The 16450-nt window shown below is 50.8% G+C and overlaps 1 protein-coding gene across 1 annotated transcript; it reads right to left on the reverse strand.

The window, feature by feature from the left end:
- Nucleotides 1-4185: 4185 nt before the first annotated feature.
- RHOU (ras homolog family member U) lies at nucleotides 4186-11365 on the reverse strand. Its single transcript, XM_071738956.1, has 3 exons — nucleotides 10609-11365; nucleotides 9989-10047; nucleotides 4186-7345 (listed from the first exon to the last, which is right to left on the reverse strand). The coding sequence occupies exons 1-3, from the start codon at nucleotides 11348-11350 to the stop codon at nucleotides 6890-6892; spliced, it is 1257 nt and encodes a 418-aa protein (XP_071595057.1). The 5' UTR covers nucleotides 11351-11365; the 3' UTR covers nucleotides 4186-6889.
- Nucleotides 11366-16450: the final 5085 nt, after the last annotated feature.

The raw sequence follows: 16450 nt of genomic DNA on the forward strand, positions 1-16450 counted from the left end.
CCCGGGGTAGCTGTGTGGTCAGATGGAGCTGGCTAGGGAGAAGGGAAATTCAGGAATAACACCTCTACGGATCAGGCAGGGATGTACCCACCAATGTCTGCCTTCTTCAGCTGCAGGCCTGGATCAAATGTTGGGAAAATGATTGGCTTAAACTCTAAAAAAAAAGCAAAGGTTTCATCTTACTTTGCATTTCCTGCTGGAATCCCTGCATGTCTTCTCCAGTGTCAGTGGCTCAGGTTTTGGCCTCCTCCTGGCCTGGATAAACACACCTACGTGCTGCTGAAACTGCTTCCAGGAACTCCTTCCTCTCCCTGCAACCTCTTATCTCCCAGAGGAGATTGTCAGAGGGCACTTCAAAGCCCTTTGAAGACGGCCAGGGCTCTGCCTGCAGCCCAGCACCCTCACCCTGAGACAGCAGCGGCCGCCATGAGCCTGTGGTGCCGCCTTACCACACCCCAACCACAGAGGCTGCACCCTGCTTGTTATCATCTCCTCATCTTCAGTCTTTGCTCTCAGAGACCCTGGAGATGGAAGAAGGGGATGTAGGGGGCAGAAAGATGCTGAGCAATGCCTTGTTTTGAATTAAAAATACGTGAGAAAATGGCTGGTAGAGAGGGGGACGTGAGGGGAGAGGCAGCCATGAGAAGAGAGGATGAATGTGGGCCTGTGGTGCCGCCTTATCACACCCCAACCACAGAGGCTTCACCCCCCTTGTTATCATCTCCTCATCTTCAGTCTTTGCTCTCAGAGACCCTGCCTGGATTGTGGCAAATGAAGAAAATGAAGGAGAAGAAAGAGAGGACTGGTTTTGCTCAGCCCTGAGGAGCTGTGAGGCCTGAGGCCCACAGAGCTTGTTAGCAAAATGTGGGAAGACCATGATGGTGCTCAAGAGATGGAAGCAGGGGATGTAGGAGGCAGAAAGATGCTGAGCAATGTGTCGTTTTGAATTAAAAATAAGTGAGAAAATGGCTGGTAGAGAGGGGATGTGAGGGAAGAGGCAGCCGTGGGAAGAGAGGATGATCTGGGGGTGGGTGCAGTTCGAGCACTGCCCTCAGATCAATCTTGCTCAGCGTTTCTCTGACGAAAGCCAATGAGGTGCAGTGAGGCCAAGAAGGCCAATGGCATCCTGGGCTGGCTCAGGAACAGCGTGGCCAGCAGGGCCAGGGAAGGGATTCTGCCCCTGTGCTCAGCCCTGGGGAGGCCACAGCTTGAGTCCTGTGTCCAGTTCTGGGCCCCTCAGCTCAGGAAGGAGATTGAGGTGCTGGAGCAGGTCCAGAGAAGAGCAAGGAGGCTGGGAAGGGATCCAGCACAAGTCCTGTGAGGAAGGGCTGAGGGAGCTGGGGGTGTTGAGGCTGGAGAAGAGGAGGCTCAGGGGAGACCTCATCACTCTCTACAACTCCCTGAAAGGAGGTTGGAGCCGGGGGGGTCAGGCTCTGCTCCCAGGCAGATATCAGGAGGACAAGAGATGGGCTTAAGCTCTGCCAGGGGAGGGTTAGGTTGGATATTAGGAAGAAATTATTTCCAGAGAGGGTGCTCAGGCATTGGAATGGGCTGCCCAGGGAGGGGGTGGATTCTCCATCCCTGGCGGCTTTTAAGAAGAGACTGAATGTGGCACTGAGTGCCATGGGCTGGGAACCACGGGGGGAGTGGATCAAGGGTTGGACTTGATGATCCCAGAGGTTCCGGGATTCTGTGAGGCAGAGGAACGTGGGTGCAGCTGTTTCACGGTGTTATTACCCCCACTGAAGCATGAAAGACCAAGTGTGGCTGCCAGGACAAAAGAAAGGACTCTGAGCATGCAGCTCTAACTCTGTCAGCCACTTGAAAAAATGGCAATGCAAGCCATAAAAGTCACATTTCTGCCTGGAACTTGTTTTTCTGTCACCGTTAAGAAGTAGCAGCACCAGCAGACACCAGCATCAGGGACACAGCCAAGATGGCACAGAGGGAACAGAGCACACACACGGGCAGGGACATCCCCATTCCCATGATACGGAAAAGTAGCAGCTGGATGATGCCAAAAGCCCGCCTCATCCTACAGCCTGTGCCCAGGCAGATACTTGGGAACAGTCTGTAAGAACAGAGCAAACAGAGTGATTTTTTTCCCTACAATGTGCAGGGATCCTTCCTCCCAGCTTTCAGCTATCCCCAGCTCTGAGGCTTCCTGAAGAAAAGGATTTGTAACTAACAGCCCTTCTGGGGCCTGTTCATTTCCCCATGCACTTCTCTAATTGGGTTTTTAATCTACTTCTGCCTGAAGCAGGTAAAAGTAGTTTCCATCACACCCCATTGCCCAAGAGTCCCTTTTCCCAGTTCTTCTGGGCTTTTATAGTGTCTCACTCTTCCCTCAGTAATTGTGGGGTTTTTCTTCTTTCTCCACACCTTGCTGCATTCCAGAAGTTGCCAGAGGTCTCTTCCATACAAACCTCTGAGTACTCTTGATTATCTGCTAAAGCTCAGCAATGTTGCTCAATCACAAGGGCACTCACATTGCTTCACCCAGGTTCAATGTTTAAGCACAAAGCAAGCAACAATATTAAATAAGCTGCAGGTAGTCACACAAGAACATCTCTTGCAGCAGTCTCTCCCTCTAATCAGTAACTCATGTCTGGGTAGAAAATAAAAAGCAAACTAAGGTTGTGGTGAAGTTTCCATAGGGCTGCTCTCTCCCAGCTGGGTCTGAATGCCACACTTGTCAAAGTCTCAGCTCTAATCAACCCTCAATCATTCCCTAGTGGTGTCCAATGTAAGAAATACATGGGGGGAAATGCTACAGGTGACATTTTTTTTTCCCATGAAAAAAACAAATTTAAACAATCCATTTTTCCTAGAGCACTTTAATTTGATATGAAAGAAAACAAAATCCTCTCTTGGGAACTTCCATCCATCACAAGTAGCAGCAACTTCAGTGTTCCTGGAAAACTTCAATTCTTATCACCCTGGGCTGTTCTTATCAGCCTGGGCTGCCAGCCCATCCAGCCTCTGGAGCAGGGCAGCTGAAGGAGCCTTTTGATCACAGCAGCATGCACATGCCCAAACCTTCCCTTGGCATAAAAGCTGACCTGAGCTGCCTCAGCCCTCTCCAGATGTCAGGATACTCAAGGCAGCAGCAGGACACCCACAGCCCACAGGGAGCAGAGGGATTTTTGCACAAGAATTTGGCAATAGTGGGTTTTGCCCAGTTTTTTTTCCTGAAGTCAGGGTGACTTGATTTCCAGTCAGGACACCCAAACTTCATGCTGACCAGCACATAGGCCCAGGGGAAGTGATTCTTCAAAGGCACCAGCAGTGGTGTTTAACCAGGTACTCACCAAAGAGCCTGCTGGTGGGTCAGGCACTGAAGGAAGGTCACTGTCCTACAGGTGTGACCAGAACAAACCTTCCAGCAGTCCCCAGCATGTCAGGTATTGAAGAATCCAAGACTTCTGTTTCAAAGAGTGAGAAATCAGCCACGGGGAAGATGAACACTGCTTTAATCTTCTCCTTCATGCCAGTTCCATGTGTTTTCATGGTTCAAAATACCTTATGACCCGGGTGGCATGGGAGGGCATCCCAGTACGGCCCCTGGTATGCCTGCTCCACTCAGCTCCCAGGAAAACAAATGCAATAGGGACACTTTACAAACCTCACCCAGAGCAAAGCTGCTTCTCCAGACTGGTTTTCCAGCAGGACCACAGCCTCCACAAGGATGTCCAGGGATCCAGGTGTTGCTCTCTCCTCACCTAACACAGCCCTGAAGGGCAGATGGCCCCTGTGCCATGGGTTGCGTTGTATGGACAACCTCCAACTTCACACACCTTGGACCCAGAGGAGAGGTGACAAGAGCCTTGGTGTCAAGAGAGAATAGGGGTTTTTTCTTCCAAAAATGCCCTCTATGCCCTCCCCCAGCTGGTGCAACATGCAGCAGCTGAACCCCCTGCCATGGGGTGTCCCCCAGCTGGGCTGTGTTCCTCCCACCCATCCCACTTTGGGGTCAGGCACAAGACCCCTTCCCACACAGCCCAGCCCCACGAGGAGGGGGAGGAAGCCTGGAGCAAAATCTGTGTTTTTCAATCAGAAACCTTCTGCCAGGGAACCACGAGCACAGCCCTGGGCTGGCATCACAGCTACCTCCTCCTCCCTGATGGGTACCAGGGGGGAACACAGCCCTCCAGCCTCCCCCAGCAGGCAGCAGAGGCAGAGGAGTCCACAGGTCAGAATTTATTTCCAAATACCTCATCTATATCATTCTCATATGAGATATTTCTTACGGATTATAGCCTACACTTAGAAAACAGAAGAGAGGTTGGGTTTTGGGGTTGGGGTTTTTTTTTGTTGTTTTTTTTATAAGGCACATCAGCTTATAGACTACATAGAGACATCTCCCCCCTCACTTGCTCTCATAAAATACTGGTGATTTTAAAAGTAATATTCCTAAAACCTAGACCCTGTGTAGCCCTGTGTAGAGCAGTATTTGTAAAGTTATTAGACCTTGGTTTACATACACCTAACAAAGGGCTAAAACAAGTTGTATATACATCACATTTTCAGAAACAGTCACAGCTGGCTACATTTAAAAGTAATGCTACTCCAGACTATGAAACAGGCTGCTTATAAAAGATAACCTGCTGCTTCCAGTATGGCATGATACAAAGCAGCATGATCTTGCAGAAGAAATTGTTAATTTTGCACATGGAAAGTGCTCCAATTCAAAGCCTGTCTCCTCCCCAAACCCACACTTTTGACCCACTGAGACCATTTTTCACAGAGAAGCAAAGCACCCAAGAGAAATCTAGCTTTATGTTTTGTTTTTGTTTTTTTTCTCTCCAAGATGACAGTATGACTGCATATCTGAAATCCTGTCAAAGCATTCGAGTAAGAAATATAAAGGCTCAGATGTTAACTTCATGACCAGTAAACATTAAACCATTACCAACCAGATGCAACCAAGTTAAATGCATCCAGCTTCTGTGCTATGGAAACTGGTTTTCCAGGCTGTTCCAGTGCAGAAGCCAAAACATTTTTATTGAATCAGACTCTAGGTAAAGATTTCCATCTCGTTTTCAAGTTTTCAGCAATGGAATGTTACCCATTCTGTGCACTCATTTTGCTGAGAGGAGGAAAAAATACAGCCTGTGGAACATATGCCAATGCAGCTCAGAATCCATTTACATAGTGTCATTTTCTTTAATGGGCCAGGAGGTAAACTCTGGTCAGCTTTATAAACTCAAATGGCTTCCACAGATCTTCTTTATATCAGGCACTGATTCACTTCTGATGACAAAATGGTTCTGGCTTTCTGTCACTGCAGTTTAGTTTGAGACTATGAAAAAGGTCACTTCAAGGCTATGGCCAAAGGAAGAAACTAAAAAAAAACAAACAAAAACCACAACAAAAATAAAACCCTGGTTGATTAAAAAATATCTAGGGGAAAAAAAAAAAAAAAAGAAAAAAAGAGTCAGGGCCATAAAAAGGCAGACAGACAGCACAAACTATATGTCCTCTGCTGAATAAGTTAAAATGCTGATTCTTTCAGAGAGTCATGGAGTCATGTTACCCCTCAGGTCCCTCAAACTTGCTGGGGCTGGAATTGGGTTTAATTGAGTAGGAAGGAGATACAGCCAGAGAGTAGATCACACTGAGCTCTGCAGTATGTTCATCACTCAGCTACATTTTAGGCACATCTCAGTTAATCTGTCACACTGCTCTGAGAAAAAAAAAATATTATTCTGTTCAATTTTCAAGGTGACCTCAGCCAATTTCACTACTATGAGCTTGAACAAGATTCAGCCACAAGTGATTGTTGCCTTTAAAAGGGAAACATGAGCTTGGTTGAAAACAGCATCAGGAAGAGGACACAGCAGCCCCAGTTTCTAAAGTCTGATTTGTTACAAATCTTGATCTGCCCATTTTGTTATTTATTTAGCAGCCTCAAAAGGTAAGGAGGGGCATCCAGAAATTCTTGGCTGTAGACTTAAAACCAGGTGCGGTTTACACAGTGCTGCATGGATTATTTGTCACATCTGTTTAAAAAAAATTAAAAATTAAAAAAAAAAAAGATAACCAAACAAACCCAACATAACAGCACTTACATTCCTTTCAGCTGAAACAGATGAACTGTGATCATGCCTACAAAAAACCAGAGGAAATCGCCACTGCTCGAGGTAGCGAGTTAAAGGTTGGTCGTGTTCCTCGGGCTTCCACTCAGCTTCCTGGGAAGGGCAAGGGGAAAATGGGCAAGAAGTGACTTCCATAAAGTCAGGAGGTGACAAATGAGATGTCAGCTCCATGAGGGATTAGGTTCCCTCACCCCAAGCTGAAGGTGTATTCATGACCTTTCCAATCATGGCATTTGCGTATCCGTTACACCCCTCACGTACCCTTTTTAAAGCAATCCCCAAGATTTGGGGGGAAGATTTTGGCTTGGGAAGCCACGGAGAAGAGAGCAGGAATGGGGTTTTAAAGCTACAAATGTCAAGTTAGGAGGCACAGTGTTATTTTTTTCCCCTTTGACTGTCCAGCTACAGATCTCTGCTCTTCCACAGTCACACATTCCTCCTCCAAAGACCTGGCAGCAAAGGCCTCTGGTGTGCTCCTCCCCATCACACACCTTTATAACAAAAGAAGTCAAATCCTTTGGACAAATCCTTCTACCCTCAGAGATGTGTGGCACTCTTCTTCCTTAACGAGAGGTTTTAAGTCACCAAACTGGATGCCAGACCTGATTTATAGCCATTATTTAACTAAGAATCCTTCTGCCACCCTTGAGATGGCAACCAAGATCTCCAGTAGCAACATATACACATACATACAGATCTACACTATACACTCAGGACAACACAGAATGAGAAATCAGCTAATATAGCCTCTATTCCATTTCCTCAGAGCAGCACTCAGGTCCTTGCAACCCCTATACAAAACAGCAGTATTTTTTCCACCAGGATTTGGAGAGGTTTTTCATCTTGTCTGGAGTCCTACACTTGGATTTCTTTGGTTGCTGCTGGGTATCCGAGTACTGAATTCCAGCCACGATGGCTGCATCAAAGACCTCCTTGAGGTTTTTCTGAGTCAAAGCAGAGCACTCGATGTAGGACACTGCTTTTATTTCCTCAGCACAGAGCTTTGCAGCCTCCTCAGACACCGGTTTTTCTTTGCACTTGTCCAGCTCGATGAGAACTTTGACATCCTCCCGGAGGTCCGACTGGGTCCCGACCAGGATAATGGGTGCCTTGGGGCAGTGGCATCGGATTTCAGGAACCCACTTCTCACTCACGTTCTGGAAGGAGGAGGGGCTCACCACGCTGAAGCAGAGCAAGAAGATATCCGTGTTGGTGTAGCACAGAGGTCTGAGCTTGTCAAATTCGTCCTGCGGGGAACAAAACTCCGTTAGTGATCACATAAACCCCAGAGTTTCCCCCTATAAGGTCCCATAATTTAAAAAAAAAAAAAAGCATGGGAGTAAAAAGGCAATTTCTACAGGTCCACTGGTGAGAGGGGTGGGTCGGGGAGACACTCTGCTGGGGAGCACCCCCCTACCCCCAAGCTGCTCTGCAAACACCCCCATCTCCAGATCCAGGCAAGAGCAGACAAGCAAGTGCACCTTTCCTGGAACAGGCTTTTCAACTGGTGACTACTTAGCAACATCCTACAGGATATGGGAATTATTTCCCTGCCATTGTGCCCAGGGATTTAAATCTGATGGCAGCAGTAACGACTGACAATGTGCAGGCTTAACATGCCAATGGCATAGAGTAAGAGCTTTTACCTTTCCCTCCCAGCCATGCCACATCAAACAAATTGCAAGCAAGCTCCCAGCTACCTCACTCGGGGTTTTGTTTGTTTGTTTGGGTTTTGGTGGTGTTTTTTGGTTTTGATTTTTTGTTTTTTATTTTAGTGCAAACTCCAGCAGAGCAAGCTCCTCTTGCAGCTTCAGGAACAAGCCACAAAAAAGCCAAATATTTCATGGTAACAAAGGCGTGCTGAGACTGCAGCAAGAAGCAAGGGTTAACGCCAGGCAGGCTGCTTTTATGCTGACAGCAGGATAAAAGCAGGGTAACACTAGCAGCCTGAACAGGTAGGATTTGCCTCGGTGGCAGTGACATTTTAATTAAAAAGGACCGTGCTCTCAAAAGCTCTGAATTGAAAGTGCAAAGAACACACAGGGCTGAAAACATCTCTCTCAGTACCAGCAGTTTACTGCTGAATTGCGAGTCCCATGTTAATTTTCAAGATGTGAAATTCGGCTTTTAAGCCTCTGGAGGCCCAGAATACCCAATTTAAAGCCTCCTGGAAGCCTCTGAAGTCTCATTTTGCTTGAATGAATTTCTTCCAGCAGTATCTCCGGGAGAAACAGCAATTTATAAAACACGAGTCAGGAAAGCAAGCTTCATTAGCTTGCTTGATACTCAGATTAAGCCTCAGAGGATACCAAGCTCTCACTGCTGGGCTGGAGAGAGAAATCCCACATTTAGAGCCAGCTGCTGCTCCAAAGGACAGGGAGGGCCACATGCAGCAAGGCACCTCACCATGGCATTGCCTCTTCTTGCTACCTGATAAACCCCCAAAGGGTTTGATTTATTGGGTTGGAAAGCCAAACCCAGACCTGAAAGGTTTCTATCTGGATAGAAAAGTGCCCTTTTATATTCCAAGTAACTCCTGCTCTTTCAAGGGTAGGTACAAGACCTGCAGGGGACACACACTGCTTCAGCCTGAAGATGCTGGAATACAATTTTCACTCTGCCTGGAGTGCTTTTTGGCTTTTTTTGCTGCAGATTTCAGCAGCCATCTCACAGCAGCACCGTTTTACCAAAGTATCCAGCCAGGTATCTTTTATTTGGGACAAGTTCTGACTGGGCTTGCCCACAGCTTAGGGCCATGTTTCCACAGGTGCTCCCCATCCCCTGGCTGTCACCCCATGGCAATTTCACCTGACACCCTCCGTGTATGACCAGACACAGCCAAGACTGTTGTGGTACCACCCAAACCCTTTAGCAAGGCACCAAACCAAACTATGGGACCATGCTGCTCTTCTGCTCTGTCTCATTACCAGCAGAAGGCTGCTTGTAGGATTTTAGCTTTGGTTTGTAGGACACATAGGAGTCCCACACTGCTTTTTGGGACTGCAGAGCCCTTCAAATCCCTTTCCTAAGTAGGGCGCCTAGTTATAACTCAGCTAAATAGGTTTGTATGTTAAGGCCACTGAGATTTTTCAGCATGGTTTTGGGGAAGGTTCAGACCCAGATCCACAAAGCTGCACAGGAACCCAACTCCCAGAGCCTTCAAACGCCAGCTGGGGAGCAAAATACTTCTGGCTCTCCAGACTCAAACCCTGGCAAGCAGGGCTGAATATTGCTCTGGGTGGTACAAGGCAGGGACTTGCAGAAAATACACGGTGGTACAAACCGGGTTCTTTTTTTACATTTCAGGCAAACCAGGAGCTGAGAGGCACCACCCACCCTCAAACCTTCAGGATTTAAGACTGCAGCAAACCTTGGCTTTGGGTTGTCAGCACTTTTTAAGGAGGTGGGAATAGCAAATACAAAGTCTCCAAGGGCAACACCCAACAGGTTTGTTTTGTTTTTTTTTTTCCTCCTTTAAGCTTCTGCCCCTTTGGAAACACCACCTCTACCCCTGCACAGGTACAGCTGTGGACACTTTGGGAACACACAACCCAAACACCATCGTTCTAAAACTCGCAGTTATTTAGTAAAAACAAAACAAAACAAAACAACAATGACACGACAGTAACTGCTCAAAAAGAAAACCAGGTGGCCCCCGAGGCCCCCAATATGTTCATCCTTTCCAGCACAGCAGCAGCCTGTGCCCAGTCCCTCAGTGGAGGCACAGGACGTCGTCCCCCCCCCCCCAACAGAGTGGGCAAAGCAGTGAAAATGACAACGATTTAATAAAATAACGAAACACGGAGGATCCTTTCGAACCCATGAGCAGGACTACTTCGTGTGACAACTTCTCCCCTCCCGCTGTCACTGAAATCAGGGGCTTCACTGACCTGCCCCGCTGTGTCACAGAGCTGCAGTCTCACCGGCTTGCCATCAACAGACACGACAGCTTTGGAGAGAAAAGAAGAAGGAGGAGAGGGGAATGTGTGGTGAGGCCAACTTTACACGTTTTCCATTAAGAAAAAAAAAAAAAAGAGAAATAAAAAAAGATGTACCACCCCTCGGCTCTCACTGTGAGAGCTCCGCGTCCTCCTGCTACAAAGGGTCGAGTTTATTGTCCCCTCGTACACCTCCAGTACGGCCGGGACACAATAAACCTCCCAGTGAGACCAGAACCTCCCTTTTCCCAATTCCCAGCCCGGGCAAGGCAGCGCTCTCGCCATTCCTCTCTGGAGCTTCCAGTCTGCAAGAGCTGGAAGTTTAAACCCGGGGAGTTCATCGTTACCGAACCCCCGTCACCCCACTGCCAGCCCAGCTCCGTCACACGGGAGAACCCCCGGTTCTGCTCGCCACACGGCAGCCTCACAACCTCCGCTCCCGCCCCCCACAGAAATAAATATCGAAACCACCGAAACTGGACCCCCCACACCCCGACCAGCCCCGCCACGGCCCCGGGGGAGGCACAGCCGGGACGCGCAGTTCCCGCAGCCCTCCCGCATCCCCCCCTTACCGGAGAAGTTGTCGAAGGCGGTGGGGATGTACTCGGTGGGGTACCCGTTAGTGGTGTAGCTCACCACCAGACTCGTCTTCCCCACGGCGCCGTCCCCCACCAGCACGCATTTAATGCTCCGCCGCGGTTCTGCTCCGCCCGCAGCTCCGGCTCCGCTCCCCGCCGCAACCCCGGTCCCGGTCCCCGCCGCCCGGCACCGTCCGCCCAACGCCGCCCCCAGCGCCGCCGCCGCCCGTCCGCTGCGGACCCTACGCGGGGGCACCGGCGGCACCTCGCAGCCTCCCGGCACCGGTTTGCTGATGTAGCCCGCCTCGCCTTCCTGCTGCGGCGGCATCCGCGCGGCGACGCGGAGCCCCGCCGATCGGGGGGCAACGCGCGGCCCGGGGACGCCGGCCGGGGAGCGGCGGGGAGCGACGGCGGGCGAACGGTGCGGGGCCCCGCTGGGGCGGCAAAGGCGGCGAGACCTCCGTGAAGCCAGCCCCGGGGCCCGATAGCCCTTTCCCAGGGAAGCGTCGGGAGCTCCGGGAGCAGGTGGGAGGGGGGGGGTTGGGATCGATCCCGGCTGCGCTGCTCTCGCCTCGCCCCGCGCTCCCGAATCCCGAGCGCCGGCCCCGCACCGCCGCGTGACATAGGCCCGCCCGGCCCGGCCCGGCAGGGGGCGCCACGGCGCCTCGCGGCCGAGCGGGGGGCGCCCTCTCATTGGCTCCGCCGCAGCGCGCGGCGCCGCGCCGAGCGCCGCCATTGGGTGGCGCGGCAGAGGCGGGGGGAGAGGGCGTGGTTTGTGTTGGCCCCGCCCCTCCCTGCTGCCGCGTGCAGCCCGCGCCGCCGTGCGGGAGCGGAGGAGGCGGCGGCGGCCGCGGAGCGTCCGCGGTCAGGGCTGCGGGAACAGCGGCTTCTCGGGGCTTCTCGGAGCACCCGAGCACCCGCTGGGTGTTGTGCGATCCATGGGACTTCCCGGGGTGGTTGGGTGTGGTTTTGCGGTGAGAGCTCGGTGAGCTCCCCCTGCGTGCGGGTCCGGGGCTGCGTGCTGTGGGAGCTGCGGTTCCGAGCAGCGTTGAAATGAGGCGGCAGCAGCCAGGTGAGCGGCTGAGCGCAGGTAGTGAAAAGCTGCTGGGGATTTCGGCGGTGCCCAAAATTGGGGGTGTTTTAAACACGTGGCTGCGGGGGACCCGAACGGCACCGGACGAATGCGGTGCCAGCAGGAGAAGGTGGGGTGGGGATGTCAGTGTCCATTTTAGTGTTCTCGTTTTGCAGCTGCAAGGACTGAAACGTTGAGGTTTGAGTCTCTCTGCCCTGGAGTGCCATTCCCCCATTTCCCTGGCAGAAATGGAAACCCCACGAGGTGCAGTGGGTTTCATCTTCCAGCTGCCCCTCCTTCCCATCTGGATACCTTGTGCCTACATGGCTGCTGTCTTCCTGCTTCTGTAAACCCTGGAGATGCCTGGCCTGACCACAGAAGGGACTTCCAAGGCTGGTGCTTCATGGATGCAAGCACTCACTAGAGCTGGTCCTGCTTTCCTCTCTGCTCTGGCCCCATTCCTGGTGGCTCTCCGTGGGGTGATGGCACTGGTGCACACAGATAACATTTTGGGTGCTCCAAAGCAGGGCTAGAGCCAAGGTCCTCCCTGGCTGAAGGCATCTGGGAAGACCCTAAGTTGGATGCAGCTGGAGGGGTGGGGAGGCAGCAGCTCTTTGGAGCCCTGCACTGGGGTGGCAGCACCCACCCTCTCCCTGCAGGTAGCACAGAGGGGCAGGGATGGAGCACAGCAGCCAGCAGAGCACAGGGGCTTGGTGTGACCCTCATCCTGAAGACCCATCAGGGCCACTGCCCCTCCTATGGGACTCCCTAGTCCTGTAGAATTACCTTCCCCTAAATGGAACAAAGCTGGTGCTGCCACATATGGGAGAGAGCCCCAGAGAGAGACATCAGAGTGCACCCAGCTACAGCCAAGAAGTGTTTCCAGCTCAGTGCTTTCATCTATTGATCCCCCTCTGAGAAAGCCTGGGAAGAAGAGATTATCCAGGCAGCTGAGCTCTCCCAGGATCGACAGGCAGAAGGATTGGAGTGGGAGCCTGCCCACGCTTGGCCATGTCCTAAAAATAATAGAAATGGCTTAATTTGTACCTTTGGTTATTTTGGTGCAAGTCCTCGTGGGGATGCCTAGGTTAGAACAAAAGTGTTCTATTTTAATTGAGTGTAATTATAGCCTGTCTACCTCCAAGAGCTGAATTGCTCTAACGATACTGATGCAGCCAGCTCCCCGGGGTATGGATGCAGTTGTGCTGGGGTAATTCTGGGATGGCTCCTGCTTCTTGGGAAAGGGAAAAATATTACGTGTGTAGGTGCAGGGTCCCTCTGCAGACAGCTGCAGCTCTTTGAAAGGATAGCACTGGGATGAGGTTCAACAAAGCCAAGTGCCGGGTCCTGCACTTTGGCCACAACAACCCCATGGGGAGCTCCAGGCTGGGCACAGAGTGGCTGAGAGCAGCCAGACAGAGAGGGACCTGGGAGTCTGGATTGCCAGGAAGGTGACCATGAGCCAGCAGTGTGCCCAGGTGGCCAAGAAGGCCAATGGCATCCTGGGCTGGCTCAGGAACAGCGTGGCCAGCAGGGCCAGGGAAGGGATTCTGCCCCTGTGCTCAGCCCTGGGGAGGCCACAGCTTGAGTCCTGTGTCCAGTTCTGGGCCCCTCAGCTCAGGAAGGAGATTGAGGTGCTGGAGCAGGTCCAGAGAAGAGCAAGGAGGCTGTGAAGGGATCCAGCACAAGTCCTGTGAGGAAGGGCTGAGGGAGCTGGGGGTGTTGAGGCTGGAGAAGAGGAGGCTCAGGGGAGACCTCATCACTCTCTACAACTCCCTGAAAGGAGGTTGGAGCCAGGGGGGGGTTGGGCTCTTTTCCCAGGCAGATATCAGGAGGACAAGAGATGGGCTTAAGCTCTGCCAGGGGAGGGTTAGGTTGGATATTAGGAAGAAATTCTTTCCAGAGAGGGTGATCAGACATTGGAATGGGCTGCCCAGGGAAGGGGTGGATTCTCCATCCCTGGAGATATTTCAAAAGAGCCTGGATGTGGCACTCAGTGCCATGGGCTGGGAACTGCAGCGGGAGTGGATCAAGGCTTGGACTTGATGATCTCTGAGGTCCCTTCCAACCCAGCCAATTTTATGATTCTAGGATTCTATGTTAGCAGACTTGTTCCTGGGCTTGCTCCCTCCACAGCAAAGCCCTAAAGCCTGCCTGCTCCACAGGCACCTGCCTGCCAAGTCACAGTGTTTGTTTAATTCAGTTTGAGGCAGCTTCAGCCCAGCAGATGTTTCACTGAAGGGGTGAGAAGCCCTTGGGTGGCTGCTGTGCTGTAATGGTTGAGGGGTCAGAGCTGCCTGTAGTGGGGAACATCCTGAGAAGTGATGCTGTTTCATCACTGAACTGCATGGATTGAGGTAGAGGTGGCAGAGGTGACAAATCACATCCCCCATCAACAGCAGGTGCCAGTCCCAGCACCAAAAGTTGTTACTGGTCCATCTTGTCCTTCAACTGAGCCAAGAGAAAAATGGGTGAATTGCAGAACTAAACTGAAAATAGATCTCTTCAGTGTCACTTGGGAGGTAGTCAGGATCTATGCAAGACAAGGAATGACATCTTCAGTCATTCCTGAAGAACTGCATGGAGTGTGGGAGCCAGATGTTCTGTCTGATGGGTTTGCTTTGTGCAGGGAGCAGAGCCAGGGACACAGTCCAGTGTTTCATTTTTATTCTGCGTGGTTCTGAGGGTACACACAGCTGCATCTCTGCATGAGGCAAGGCCAAAAAAAGTGCATCCAATGGGAAAAAGGGGTGGCTTTTGAAACTTTAGTTCCCTGGGAGAAGTCCTCAGCCTCTGAGCAGCTCCCAAGGAAGCTCCTTCACACATGAGCTTTGGTAAAAAGGTTTGTTGTGCCTGAGGAGCAGAGCTGTCAAGAAGAGTCTCCATCTCCGTGCCCAGATGCTTGTTGCTCTTCCCCTGCTCCCTGCAGTCTCTAGTTTTCCATCACTAGAAATCCAGAGGAACTTTCCACACTGGAGGACAAGAAATTGGAGAAAAGTCAATACACCAGCCCTGTTCCAGACCACACGTATGCAAGGAAAGAAATAAAAGGAGAACTACAATTAGATTTTAACTCTTATTTTAGTCTCAGCAGCATCCCTTAAGTCATGTGCCTTGTTAGTGCTGTGGAATGGCAGGTGATGCTGAGACTCAGCATATGGCATATAGGCTGATGGTAAGGATGGCTTTGGCCATCTTAGGCAGTGTGTCACGACATGCTGGAGTCATGACAGCAGTTCAGTTTCTGTCTGGTTTGCCAGCTAAAGGTGCTATCTCAGATGCCAGGTTGGAATATGACCCAACTGAGGACACAGGGATGCCTGAGCAATGTCACCTCTTACCTGCAGTGCCAAATGGCAAATCCGTGGCCTCTGGCAGTGCTGCCTTGAGAATTCTTTAAGAGGGAAGATGGAAAACCCCAAGGAAAGCTTCTGTAGGTGGGAGAGGAGGGGGTGGGTGGTATGCACTGGGTCCTGATCCGTTCCAAGGGTGTGGAAAGCTGGTGTGAGCAAGCTCTGCCTGCCCATGCTGCCAGCCAAAAATGCCACGTGGACTTTTTGAAACACCTTTGGCAGACAAACACAGTCAGGGCATTGAGCTCAGGAGGCTCCAGCGAGATAGCTCTAAGGGTCTGCATTGTTCCTCTGCATGGTTGCCCTATACTGTAATGTACCCTAGCAAGTACAGTAGCCTTTTGTGTGAGAGGATGAGCTAACTGGTTGTTTTGCAGAGGGAGGGGGGGGCATTTGCACCACAGCAGCAAGTCCAAGCAGCTCCCGGGCTGAGGGTGCATTGATGGAAGGATGCTGGCACAAATAACCACTGCCTCCCTTTTTTTATTTTTTTTTTTTTTTGGGAGGGGGGGGGTTGGACACACACACCAAGCCCTCTCCTCTGCTCACATCTTACAGGTTTGAACTCAATTGTCTTCAGAGCTCTGAGCTGGGGGATAAACAGGCTTAGCTCCACGGAGGTCAACAGGGTGGCAGTTGTCTGTCTCGGGGCTGAATTTGGCACATTATCAGGCAGCTCACAGGAAAGCTCTGGCTCTATCTGACACCCTCGCATTGGTCAAATATTATTCTTTGAGAAAAATGACAAGAGAGAGGAAATTATTTTATCCAGACGTGAAGTAGGTCATTGTTATATCCTGGCTTATCGTTTTCCAGGCGATATAAAAAAAAAAAAAACTGGGTGCTGGCCTGGTAGAATGAAAGCTTTCTTTTTTTTTTTTTTTCCCCTCTTTTTTTTTTCTTTTTTTTTTCTTCTCTTTTTTCTTTATATTTTCTTGTAGAAACTTGAAAAGCCTGACACAGGAGAGAGGCGAGGGAGGCGGTGTACTCGGAGCATGACACGATGCTCTGCTGCTTGTTGAAGGGAAGGGTACAGCTTGCTCTGCAGGGCTGTCACCAAGATCCTGGTCTTTGTCAAGAAAAGCAACCCCAAGGTCTGGGAAAAAAAAAAAAAATTAAAAAAAAATTAAATATCTGTGATGCACCCTTTCATTTTTCCCCAAGAGCAGGATGATGGTGACGTGTCTGAGCTGGCCTGTGGCAGGGGAAGTGGTGAGAAAAGAAAAAGGGAAGGATGAGGGAGCAAAGAAAGGGCAACAACCTGGGAGAGAAAAGGCAGCTTGTATCAGACAGCTCTGACCTGCTGGAGCTCCAGAGAAGTGCTTTTGAGGCTGTGCTTTGAGAACTAGAAGGGAAAAGGGCCAGAGAAATAAAAGAACTGCTGCTATTTTGTATTTTTGATTTGTAATTA

The sequence above is a fragment of the Heliangelus exortis genome, chromosome 3 (genome assembly GCF_036169615.1).
Source record: "Heliangelus exortis chromosome 3, bHelExo1.hap1, whole genome shotgun sequence".
In the NCBI taxonomy this organism is placed as follows: domain Eukaryota; kingdom Metazoa; phylum Chordata; class Aves; order Apodiformes; family Trochilidae; genus Heliangelus; species Heliangelus exortis.

What these genes read in the sequence shown, in the direction of transcription:
- RHOU (XM_071738956.1), bottom strand. Translation starts at nt 11,350, where the DNA reads ATGGCGGCGCTCGGCGCGGCGCCGCGCGCTGCGGCGGAGCCAATGAGA. An exon ending in CGCCTTCGACAACTTCTCCG is followed by an intron (nt 10,048 to 10,608) that starts GTAAGGGGGGGA and finishes TTCTCTCCAAAG; the next exon opens with CTGTCGTGTCTGTTGATGGC. An exon ending in TCTGTGACACAGCGGGGCAG is followed by an intron (nt 7,346 to 9,988) that starts GTCAGTGAAGCC and finishes TGTTCCCCGCAG; the next exon opens with GACGAATTTGACAAGCTCAG.